Below are 12959 nucleotides of genomic sequence, written 5' to 3'. Positions count from 1 at the left end.
TGTATTAATATAATGTAAACTTCTAATGTGTCATTAAAACCTGACCTCAGTGTTCTCAGTGACAGCCACAACCCGTCCTGGTGGTTTTAATGTGTGTATTCTCAAAGTGCAGTTACTTGGATTGATTTTCAAACGGAATTGTTAGCTGGAGTTATCGAAAATAACCAGCCTCCATTTTCCTCCTTTGATAACCCAGATTCTCAGCTCCGACTGCTCGCATTCTGCTATTTATCCAGGACAAAACTCTTACCAATTCTCAACATTAACACAAACAATAAGCTGCTCTTCCCATGGGTCCTTTGTGACTCATCTAAATTGGTGCTATTCACCAGTTGCACACTGTTTGGCGGAGCGTCCTATTGAAAGGCAACAGCTCACTCTGCACAACTGCACAACACGCCGGAGCCTGTAACAGTGGCGACACAGGCATCCGGGAGAAAAGATCTCTTTGTAAGGGAGAACAAATGGAGCAGCAATGCTCAAAGTGGTTGTCTGTGCCATGGTGTGAGGAGATAATGACAAGAGTCTCAGAGAGAAAGGGAACGATAGAGAGAAACAGTTTAGTAGTTTGAGTCATGTCTGTGGTCTGTCTCTGTCTTCTCCTCGCATTTATGACCACGAGCATCATGCTGTTGTGAGCTCATGTTGCAGCGAACAGAACATCATACTGTTGTATTGTTTCAGGATTTGTTCATCATACTGCTTTATGTTTGAAGATTGTTATATCGAATGACCATTTTAGGATGTAATGTCCTGCAAGTTCAGAGTTCATGGTCTTTTATATGTATATATTTTTGCTGCAGGTTATGGTTGTGAGGATGAAAGTTCAGGAAGTCCAGCTTATCAGACACAAAGACACACTGATTTTCAGTCATTTGAGTCCCAGCTTTAAAACACTGATCGTTATCGATGCTGCACAGATATACAAAAACTGGCACGGCCCTTTGAGGTTTACACAATTTATTAAAAATGTACGAAATTTTCTTGTAACAGCAGCAGGCCACTAACAAAGATTACCGTTTTCTTTTTAATCTAAATTAAAGAAAGGTTGAATAAAAAGATTTTGAAGCACTGAAGGTCAGCAAAATAAGATGTTCAGGGGGTGCTGAGTCACTCTTTAAAGGGGACCTATTATGTTCATTTTCAGGTTCATACTTTGTATTTTGGGTTTCTGCTAGAGCAGGTTTTGATGTTCAAAAACAGATTATTTACCTCATACTGTCTGTGCTGGAACACCTGAATTCACCCTTAGCGCCTGTCTCTTTAAGCCCCCTTTCCAGAAAGAGCCTATTCTCTCTGACTGGTCAGCGTTTCAGGTTCTTCCGTTCCTCTGTACCGCTCTGCACCATCATTGCAGCCGGGAAATGAGCGTAAAAGAATATAGCAGCACTTGCTACGGTGAAAAATCGATAGTAAAAGCTTCTAAGCCAGAGGTGTTAAACTCATTTTAGTTGATAAGCCACATAGAGTCTGATTTGATTGCAGCTCGGCCGGACCAGTAAAACCATTGCATAATATCCTGTAAATAAAACACACGTCCAAATGTTTCCTTTTTTTAGTTTAAAGAACAAAACAGATGACAGCCTGTGATGTCTTCAAAAGAATAAGTGCAATTTTCACAGCATCAGTCAGTCATTACAGGAGCATTTTCCTATACATTTCTGCTCCTTCCACACTAATCTAAAGTGGAAGCTATTGAGGAAGCAGGTTAAGTGTTTCCCTGCCTTACAAGCCATTTACAAATCATACGTTTTCACAGTGTCTTAGCAACAGGGTGCCACCAACATTGTTTTAATATAGAAGTCTGATACAAATTCTTTTGTATTGAAGCTGCTGTTTGACAATATTTTCCATAATGTACACTATCTTTAATATATGACCAGAATACGTATGCATTGTAATTTCAGTGAGCTGTATTCTGGTCAGGATAGAAAAACCTCTGAGGCAGCATGTTACATGAAGAAAGCTACTCACTGTTTAACTTGCTTCTGGAACCTGACACTTCTTAGCCTTCGGAAGTGCATCACTATTAGGTGTGCAGCATCATCCAGTGTGTCTTATTGGACCCTTTAACGGGCCGTATGTTTGACACCCCTGTTCTAAACCACCAATTAAGTCTTCACAACTGGACATGCTTAAATAGGATTATGATCTGAAATCAGGGAGAAAGGAATAACAATGTGGGCAACCAGAATTACATTCCGTGATGTTAGCATGTAGCTACATGTAGCAGTGTATGTAATGTAAACGTAAACACCTGCAGTAGCATGCATGGAGCAGCTGACCATATAAAGCAGTCTGTCACGAGCTGAAGTCAGCTTGTCTTGAAACTAGCAAAAACCAACACATTCTCACTTCCAACTTGTCAAGCAGCCCTAAACTTCAAACTATGATGCTGTAGGTACCCTGACAACATTGGTTATGGATGTTCAAGGACAGCGTGTCAACTTATGCTCGATCTAGGCTGACCAAACGTCCTCTTTTGCCCGGACATGTCCACTTTTCACGTCCTCTCCGGGGCGTCCGGGGTTTTTTATAAACTGATGATAATGTCTGGTTTTCTGTGTGTTTGTGTGTGTGTGTTAGAGTGCGGCACGGGCCGCATATTTCTGTCCGAACCCGAACCGAGCCCGACATTATTTAATGACCAAAGCACTGAGTTTGTGTCACACAGTTGTTACGGTTACAGGCCGGGCGTGCGGAGAGGGAGACCTCCGTGTTTGAGACGGTAGCGGGAGGCGGCAGGTCCGACACTTCAGCAAGAGGAGAGGGAGAAATAAAACAAAATAAGATAAAATAGGAAAAACCTGTCTCCCTCTTTTATTTTATTTTCAGCGTTTAATCAAGGCGGAGGCGGGCGGCTGGAGGTCCGAGACTTCCAGCGAGGGGAGAGGTAGAAACAAACAGCCAATGTGTGTCTGTGTGTGTTATGTTCAGGTGTTGTCACGTAAATAACAGTGCCCAAGCAATAAACAGGACAGACAATAGGATTTTATTTATTTTTACACTACATTTTCACTGAAAGCTGACCGAATCCGACCTGAGCCCGAATACAATTTATAACTACATTTTTGACCAAACCGGCCCGACCCGTTGGGTACCATCGGGCTCGGATCGCCACACTCTAGTGTGTGTATGTGTCCCCTATTGGGGCCTATCTGAATTTCTGTCTTTGAGAGATATTATTTTGTAATATAACTGAATTTTCTATCCATACATATAAATTTTAAATATATTAAAATGATAAGGCATCTTTGAGTAAACTGCGAGTATCATTTAAGTAGGCTATGTCATGGCCGGCCGAGTGTCCTCTTTTTTGGAAATCAAAATATGGTCACCCTACGATACACATACTGTGTCTTTTCAAGATATACGTCTGTTTTCACAGGAAATTATGGTTTCAGCTCTCTTAATTTATCGAGTCACCTTTCAATATAAATTTTGAATGTAGGTTGATGACTTACTTTACTCCCCTAGGTTCAGGCAAGCACATAGTTTGGTGTAGAAAAACATATCATGGTTTAAATAACTGCATTTTCCATATGTTGTTAGGTGAGGCAAAAGGGCAAGGGAAATATATTTATATAGCATATTTCATACCCAAAAGCAACCCAAAGTGCTTAACAGATTAGTCAAGTCAAAGTTCATTGTAGTCCAATAACAAAGCATGACTCAAGGGGGTATACAAATAGTATTTTCATTTTGATCTATGAAGTCAAATATCATAAATCACAATTAGCCTTAGAGGGCTTTACAGCATACAGCATCCCTCCGTCCTTGGACCTCTCTCAGTGGATAAGGAAAAACTCCCCTCAAAAAACCCTTTAACGGGGTTATTAAAATAACTTCATTTACTTTTGGTCTCACGTGGGAAACAAACTGCGGTATCCCGCCTTGAATGTCTCAGTTCATCTGACCCATCCAGCTCAACTCCCTACTGCCCTATACAGACTTTCTTGCTCTTTATGCAATGGCATTTGCTTTGAAGTTAAACAATGCCATCACCCAATGCGTCACATACTGCCGCTAAGGGGTGGCTATGTGTGTTGTATCTGACACCGAGGGCTGCTGACCATGCATCGGTATGTGTGTCTGGGAGTGAGACCAGGTTGAAAAAACACTGGCAACAGAGTATTCAGAACGGTCTAAAGCCTGAAGTTCTTGATCACAGGGATTACTTTTTCTCACATATATTTCATTATTTGAAACTTGAATAAGTTTAATATGAACGTCTGACAATGTAACATTACATATATGACAGAAACTAAGGAAAAGCATAATAGGTCCCCTTCAGATGGTATTCAAATGACTTTATTGAAAGAAGAAGAAAGAAGCTGTTTCTAGGTTACAGGGATGTGTGACTACTAAATTATATGACCAAAAAATATGTCTACATTTTCTTTTTTTTTTACCTTTATTACACCAGAAAGTCCCATTGAGATAAAAAAAAAAATCTGTTTTACTAGAGAGGCCTAGGTAGCAGTCGTGCAAAACCATATAAAAATACGACTTATACAACATAAAAAACAAACAATAAAAGAGAAGAACAGCTGTTTAACACAGTGGCCTCTCAAGAAAAACAACCACGTCTACATCACCACATTCTTTACAGTGTTTTTCAGACTCCTTTTGTTCTAATCTTTGGGAAATCTTAATGATGTAACATACAATGTTATGTAGACAATGCTCTTCCAGCTTTGTGGCAGCAGTTTGCAGGATTGTTATTCCCTCTTTAGCGTGGATGAACTTGATTGGCATGCTCAGAGCCCTGACCTTAAACCCATCCAGCAGTTTTGGATGAATGGGAACAAATCCCTGCAGCCAGGTGCCAAACTCCTGTGAAAAGCCAATCCCAGCAGAGTGGAGGCTGTTGTAGCAGCAGATTAGAGTCCTTTGTTTTGCAATGACATGTCCTGTATTACCCTCAGTTAAACCCCTATTTGATTTATAATGACCCTGTGCCTGATATGTGTTTGTCTCTTGATATACAGTGGCAGGGGGAGACGCAGGAGTTCTGTCCCAATGCCAAAGTGGTGCTGGTCGGCTGCAAGCTGGACATGAGGACAGACCTCAACGTCATGAGAGAGCTCTCCAAACACAGACTCATCCCTGTCACCCACGAACAGGTGAGGAGCGCAGAGAAAAACCCCACTCATCTCTCTTTATCTGTTTGCATCAACAGTGTCAAACCTAGCTTGAAATTAACTGCTGCTCCTGCAACCATAGCAGTGGTAATTTAACCGAACTGAACACTATTGATTTAATTTATTTAACATTACAATATTTGGAACACGCATGAGATATGGTTTCAAATGTACAGTACTTTGTAATTTTCCGCTGCAGCAATTTTCATTTGCCTATAGTATCACTGATTTACGAACAAATTTAATAGTATCGTCCCAGACAAATGACACCCATTACTTTGTTTCTCTGTGCACATAAACAAAACTTCTGAAAATGAACTGGGAGAATGACATTTGCTTCAGATCATAACTTCCACAAATATGAAAACACAAGGAGAATAAAAGAGCTGGGACTGAGCAAAGATAGAGACAAACAGCCGGATGCGCGATAATACAATTGTTTTGTTTGTGTCTTGGAGCGATGAACAGTGGCATGCATGAATTTTAATAGCCTATTTTCATGTAAATGTGAATTCACACTTCTTGGCAGCCTTTTGTCAACATATTAATATTTTCTCATACCTTTGACAAAGCAAAGGTAACCACCCTCATTTTCCTGTCAGTAATGGCATCAAAATTGCTCCATCAAGATCTCAGATTACTTTCTCTGGATGAAGTGATTTAGCTCCAAATTAAGGGAAACCTCTGATGACACCAAATGTTTTCCTGAAAGTGTAACAGCAGCAGTTTTAAACTTTCAAACTCTTTCTTTCCCATCTGCGCTGACTAGAATCCTTACTGTGAGGGCACCTTAACCTTGTTTGGCTGAATGCCTACTGTAGCTTTCCAGTGCAGCTCTAATTAAAGAACACTTAAAATAATCATCCCAAAGGCACCCAGAGTATGTCTTGTTTAGTTTACTCTTATATGTGTCCAATTTAGCTGCATCCAAACTGTGACAACAATGACTACACATTATTTTAATTACCTGTTTTTGCAAAAAAAAAAAAAAAAAAAGTGCATTTCTAGCATGAACATTCAACAGTGAAACACACTTCAGGTGCATCTGAGGCTGAACTGTGTTTCCATTCACTTTATAGTATTGTATTGGCAGAAACTAATATGGAGGCACAGTAACTCTGTGGTCAAACAATTGATGACACTGTGGCTTAAAGGTCTAATGTGTAGGACTTAGTGGCTGCTAGTGGTGAGGTTGCAGAACTGAAGCTTCTCCCCTGTGCCAAGCGTCTAGAGCCCAGTTCAGACCAGAGATTCGCAATGAGATGAATTGAAACGTGCAACTGCTTGCAATGCGCCCTTCTGCAACGTTCTAAAAATCTGCTGGTTCACACCAATACACCTAGATGAGATGGTGTATCATCGCTATGCAACAACTCTCTTCCACCACCAAAAAACCTCCATAGGTGTCTTGAACTTGATGTAGGCTGCGACCTCATCCTTGGGCTGCAAAGTGTCATCACTGGAGTCCTCCATGTTGGTGACGAATCTGATGATGGGGTCAAACGTTTGACTTGTGTCACTGACTTTTAGAATAAAAGGAATTGTGGTTTGATAATAGTGATTTGGATGTCAAAGTATTACACAATAACTACACATCTTTTTCATTTGTTTTACTTGTTCTATATATGTTTTTTTGTCGGGTACCCGACCAGGTGCAGGACTCTGAGACAGTCAAGTCTCAAGTCAAGTCCCAAATTAAGTCCCAAGTCCTAAACTTTAAGTTTCAAGTCCTAAACTAGTCATAATGTGTTTTTCACGAAATGTCATTTAAACAATGAAGTAAAAACATACTAAATTTGCAAAAATCATGAATGCCTCTTTAGATTTGTTAAAACAAGTTTGTTGGATGTTGTTGCGTCTATGATTTTCAACCTGCACGTTTTGCACACTGCAGTTTGTTTTTTGTTGACCAGTTTTTGTACGTAATGTTAGTTCTTCATAATTCTCTCCTGCAACTTGACTGGATGCTGTTAGATTGGTTCAAACTAACTGAATCACCTAGGGAATTAAGTGTTGACTCCCTGAGAGTGAATAGCGTTAATGTTAACTGACTCAGGGAATGAAGGGAAATTATTTGATTCATGGCACAGTTTTTAAATAACATACTTCTAATATTTGAACTTGGGGGAAAGTAATCAAGCATTTTCAAGTTCAAAGGCTCGAGTCCAAGTGAAGTCACAAGTAATTGGTGTTAAAGTCCAAGTCAAATCTAAAGTCAAATTTATAACTTGATTCTGATTCAAGTCTAAGTCATGTGATTCGAGTCCACACCACTGATACACGGTTATTAACATTAAAGTGTCAGCTTGGGGGGCACCCAGCAGCTTAGTGAACAAAGCAGGCGTCCGATAGACGAAGGCAATATCCTTGCCGCAGCGGCTGTAGGTTTCAGCCTCTGGCCCTCTCCCTCCCATCCTTCACACTTAAACTATCCTATCTCATAAAGGCAAAAAAAAACTCCAAAAAATTAAAAATAAAAGGTGACAGCTTGCTGGGAATGAATAGAGAAATGACACGATTCGTCATACTTTTTAACCTTTGGGAGAAAGAACCAAGTATTTTCAAGTCAAAAGGCTCAAGTCCATGTGAGGTCACGAGGCATTGGTGTTTGAGTTCAAGTCAAGTCTCAGGTTTTTTATTTGTTATTTTGTCAAGTTGAGTCTCAAGTCATCAAACTTGTGACTCAAATCTGACTCAAGTTCAAGTCATATGACTCAAGTCCACACCTGTGAAACCTAGTTATAAAAATTGTATACCATCGCTGCCGACAAAGGCCCCTAAATCCTGCACACTGGACTACTAATACAAAAAAGATGGAAAATAGAGCACAGGTTGAAAGTGACTGAATTTGTACTTTAAAGTGTTGCCACAGCGCTTTTCTTAACGGGCCCCATTCTAAGGGCTGCATTACGAACAGCATCAAACTGGGACCTTTACATTTCAGCCACTTGACCAACTGATGTGATCCCCAGGAGAGGTGCATTCGCCAGAATGAACCGCACACTAACTGTGTGACTACCGCTGTAATCGGCTTAACGGCGTCAAAATAGAGACGTGAAGTGTTGGAACGCTTCCATTAATGCAAAAATAATGCAGCCTCCCTGGAAGCACAGCTCGAGCCTTTAATGTTTTTTCATAGAGGAGGAATAATATTACCACATCTGACTGCTAGATACTCCTACAATACGGGATATCGCTAACACTGATGGCTGAACACCCACACTGTCACACAGTGTCGACGTGTCATTGCCAAGGAAGTTGATGAATCCAATTGATGACACACTCCAGAAAGACGGAATGAAATTAAGTGAGAAACTCAACAGATAGTGAGAAGGCAACACAGCAGAGGTGCTTTTTATGAGATCTAAAGAAAGATTGGTTAAATTAATACAAAATGTAGACTCTCCTTTCTTTATTACAAGATACATCCCGGCACAGAGTGAGTGCTGTTGGAGGACAGGTAAGCAAAATGAAAGCGCCATATACAAGTTCAACCAGTCCAGATTTAAGATGGTGATAACCACTACTGGGAATAAGATGAGCTTTTACGCTCGGGTTTTACAGCTGCACAGATAGGCCTTGAATATTTCATGGCTGTGTGGAGGATCTTAGCTTTTTGTGTGCACCAGCTAGCTATCATGCTTCTGAGAGCGTAGGCTTTTATTAGGAGGGGGATGTTCACTGTTCATGACCGAGACCAACGGTCTGATATCCACAAATGGATAAAGCAAGGATAATATAACAGCATGTAACAAATGGGGATAATATAAACTTATAGAGAATGCTTCAGAAGAATGTTGCAAAGTCCACTTTTCAGTTCTGTATGGCAAAAATTAAGTATTTGATTTTGACTCTATTGCAATACACGAAGCTTCCAACAGCATGTCAGAGGTTCAACATGGTTTAGGGACGTTTAAGAATGCAAAATGCATCCTTTCCACCATGATGACCCCCCTGTCTCTCTCATACACATACACACAATTTGTTTGTCACAGCTCTAAGTACTAGCTCTCAGCAGCTCTCGAGGTGACTCACCCTCTTTTGGACTACAAACACACACAAACTGAAGGACGGGGCTTATTAAATGTTTGAGTTTCAAAGCTGCACTAATCTTTTTAATAGTTATAATGGACCAGATGACTAAATGCAATATGAAAGTCGATGCCCGTGGTGATGGACCCATAAAGAATTACAACCTGACTGCAGTCCTCCTCCCCACTTTGGAGCCTTCTAGGGTCTTTAAATGGAAACTTTATTTTTTTATCATGGCCTTGTTTTTCACATGTTTTTGTGTCTAAGTGACTAAGAGAGACAACAATTTTTGAAATTGGTCCAGTATTGAAGAGATCCCTGTAGCCGTAGTGGTGAATCAGACTGCAATGTGATGTCCAAGGGCAACTGTGCATCATCTGTTTATGTCTATTTATGGGGTTTGTTTTTGCCACCGACAGGCTCAGATTGTTATTGTGAGTGTCTGATAACATTTTGCTTGTCTGTTTGTTATTGTGACAAAGTCTCACTCAAGGAGAAGTCATGTTCTGAAATCTCTTTCGGTAGATTTCAGAATGAGACTTGGTTACACATACTAATAAACAAACTGGATAAGTGAAAGGTATTGAACAATGTTTCATTTCTCTGCAGGGGCCTTTCAGTAATACTGTCAAACACTTAAAATAACGATCTGAGCCTGTCAGTGGTAAATTCAAGCACTTTTATTGGACAGAAATTGTCGGTGCCCAATTGTCCGTAGGGGTTAAAATGCAGCCTGTTTCACTGCTACAGCTGCAGCAGTCTCTGTCAATACTGGAAAAGTTCCCAGTAAAGTTGTTGTCTCAATTAGCCACTTAGACCCTGGGTCTTCAACATGGGGGCTGCAACCCCCAAGGAGTCCTCAGAGATACTACAGGGGGCCGCCAAAATATTGTTTGATGATTTAAAGTCTAAAGTTTATTTTTTTTTCTCCAAAAATCAAAATGTCAGAAAATACACATTAACATGAAACAACATATTATTAGCAAAGGTAAACTGGCCTATTCATTAACAAAAAATAATTAATTTACAGTACACAACATTAATGATAGGCTGTTATCCATGAATTCTTGTGCAATCCTGTTAGCTAGCTAACATTTAATCATTGTGCAGCACTTATCCATAACCGCAAGGTGAACTAGTTACCTAACATTTATGTACTATTAAAACATACTGGGGCGGCACGGTGGTGTGGGTTGTTAGCACTCTCGCCTCACAGCAAGAGGGTTGCTGGTTCGATCCCGGGCGTGGGAGCCGTTCTGTGCGGAGTTTGCATGTTCTCCCCGTGTCAGCGTGGGTTCAAAGACATGTTCAAAGACATGCAGATTTGGGGACTAGGTTAATTGATAACTCTAAATTGTCCGTAGGTGTGAATGTGAGCGTGAATGGTTGTTTGTCTCTATGTATCAGCCCTGCGATAATCTGGCGACCTGTCCAGGGTGTACCTGCCTCTCGCCCGATGTCAGCTGGCCGCAACCCTCAAGAGGATGAAGTGGTTAGAAGATGAATGAATGAATAAAACATACTGGCCAATTAGCTGTATTATTATTCCAAGTAAATGGACCTTCTTGTGAGTCACAACGGATTGAAAGACTCTAACATACCATCCACCTCAGAAACCACTGGTAAAAGTGCAGAGGGTATGGCTCCTAGCCATGCTACAACTGCCACTGACTTAGCAACTACAGGCATGCACAAATGAGAGAAGACCAAGAAATATTCAGAGAATTATTTCAAGTGCAACTCAGTTTTATACAATATAGTATGTAGCATGGGGTTCCTGCTCTGTCTCTATGTAAGCCCCTGACTTAGACAAAAAAACATGGGGAGATAAGGCCCAGGTTAAAAAAAATACAGAGGTTTCCGTTTAAGCTTTTGGGTTTTGGTTTTACTACTTGCAAATTTACTGTTTTGGTTCAGTCTCAGGATTCTTCTCATCAACCTTTTTCTTCCCAGCAGCAGCAGGCAAGTGTATGCTACCTACCCCACACACCAGATAGTAAACAGATAACAAAGTTAATCACAAGCAGCTAAAGAGCCAGACATTTCTCGTAGGAGATGGTGGAGACCAAAATGAGAGCTAAAAAGAAAAGTAAATATTGGATTTACATTCCTCAGGTAGCCAGAAACACAACTCGAAATGAATGTAAATCTTGCAGGTTGTCTGCTGGATGTGCTGCCTGTGTCTTCACTGTTTATCTTAACAGACCCATATTCTGTTCTTCTGTGTTTGCAGGGCACTAATTTGGCGAGGCAGATCGGTGCTGTGGCCTACACAGAGTGCACCTCAAAGTATTCGGAGAACAGCGTCCGTGATGTTTTCCACGTCACCACCTTGGCGTCTGTGTCCCGTATCCATCGGCCTCAGCTCAAACGTGCTGGCTCACGTCGCGGACTCAAGCGGGTCTCCCAGCAGCCGCCCCGGACTGAGATTCATGAGCACCCACCTGCCATTAGAAAGGACCGGGCCAAAAGCTGCGTGCTCATGTAGGACTGGAGTCTGACCGGCAGCCTGACCTGTGCGTAGCGCACATACTGCACATGAACTTAATTTATTGGTGAATTCTTGTCAGATCTTTGCACTGCATAAAGGACGATATGATGAAAACAAGAACCAATGATATCCTGTGGAGTTCTTTGAGGATTTGTTTGTCCATCTTTAGCAAAACTCTCCTTGTTATTTTTCTCTGTGGCCGTGTTCTCATCATGGGGAGGTCATTGTTGTGGCAAAAGCTATTTTTCTTTATTGCTTTTACTCAAACAAGTGGATAAATATGGTCATGGACACAAACAGGCTGGTTAGCAAATGAAACACAAGGACAAAAAAAAAGTGAGTATAGAGAAGAAAGTGAAAAAATAATAATTGGAAAGATCCCCTTGCAGGAACCAGCAGTAGCAGTGCTGGTCTTGACCTCTGTTATGTTTCCTGTTTTGAAATGCTACTCTCTCTTTAAATGTTTAAGTCAATGAAGCACAATACGATGCACGCAAAATGTTCCGAGTTATTCATAAATGTCAGGGAATGAACTCTGTTCCTCTTCATATAACAAGTTCAAAAGAAAATCTGGACAGACAAAAAAACTCGTGGGCTGAGATGACACTAATTTTCTTAAACCACAAGTGCTTTTAATATTAAAAAAAACTGAATAATCACTCACCACATAAGACTGAAGTGTTGTGAAATTAATATTGTTCTAATAATCCACACTGGGAAAGAAAGTCACTGAGGGAGTAAAGGGGGTGACTGTTATGTTGTACATGTAATAATTAAATAAAAAAAGACTTGCTCTGCTGAGTGTTGGAACATCTTTAATATGTAATTTATTCGTGTGACTGTGATTTGGTCTTGACGCTGAATTATTATGCTTAGAAAAGTTAAGTGTATAAATGGGTGATCTTTGATTCGTTACACTTTTGTCTTTAGATCTCAGTTCATCAGAGCAGAGAGCACAGTAGTCTCCAGCTCTGAACATTTTGTCTCAGACAGACAAGAACATTTCTCTTTGAAAAAGCTTCTTCTGTCGGGGAGGATATGACTTTTCAGCTGAAAAAGATTTCCAATCTGAATCACCAGCACAGAAGCAGTAACAGTAAAGTAATAACTCTGCTGAAATAAAAATAGATGAAGCCATAAATCTTCATTACGCACCAGGCAGCTCATCTATGACAACTTAAGATAAAAAGCTCTATTATCATAAACTAAATAAATTGCAAACACATAATGGTAAACAGAAACAAACACCCCTAATGATAAAAATCAAACATGAGAATCTTTAAGCTAAATGC

The 12959-nt window shown here is 40.4% G+C and overlaps 1 protein-coding gene across 1 annotated transcript in view; it reads left to right on the top strand.

Annotated features, from left to right (window-relative positions):
- LOC125880874 (rho-related GTP-binding protein RhoN-like) overlaps nt 1-11752 on the top strand; it is a 56492-nt gene extending 44740 nt beyond the window's left edge. The window contains exons 4-5 of the mRNA XM_049563684.1: nt 4992-5126; nt 11410-11752. Coding sequence (XP_049419641.1) covers nt 4992-5126; nt 11410-11664 — 390 coding nt within the window. The 3' untranslated portion in view covers nt 11665-11752. The remainder of the gene's footprint in view (nt 1-4991; nt 5127-11409) is intronic.
- Nucleotides 11753-12959: the final 1207 nt, after the last annotated feature.

The sequence above is a fragment of the Epinephelus fuscoguttatus genome, linkage group LG20, assembly GCF_011397635.1.
Source record: "Epinephelus fuscoguttatus linkage group LG20, E.fuscoguttatus.final_Chr_v1".
Lineage (NCBI taxonomy): Eukaryota > Metazoa > Chordata > Actinopteri > Perciformes > Serranidae > Epinephelus > Epinephelus fuscoguttatus.
Note: the sequence above shows the minus strand (reverse complement) of the source record. Positions and strands in the feature narration are given on the sequence as shown.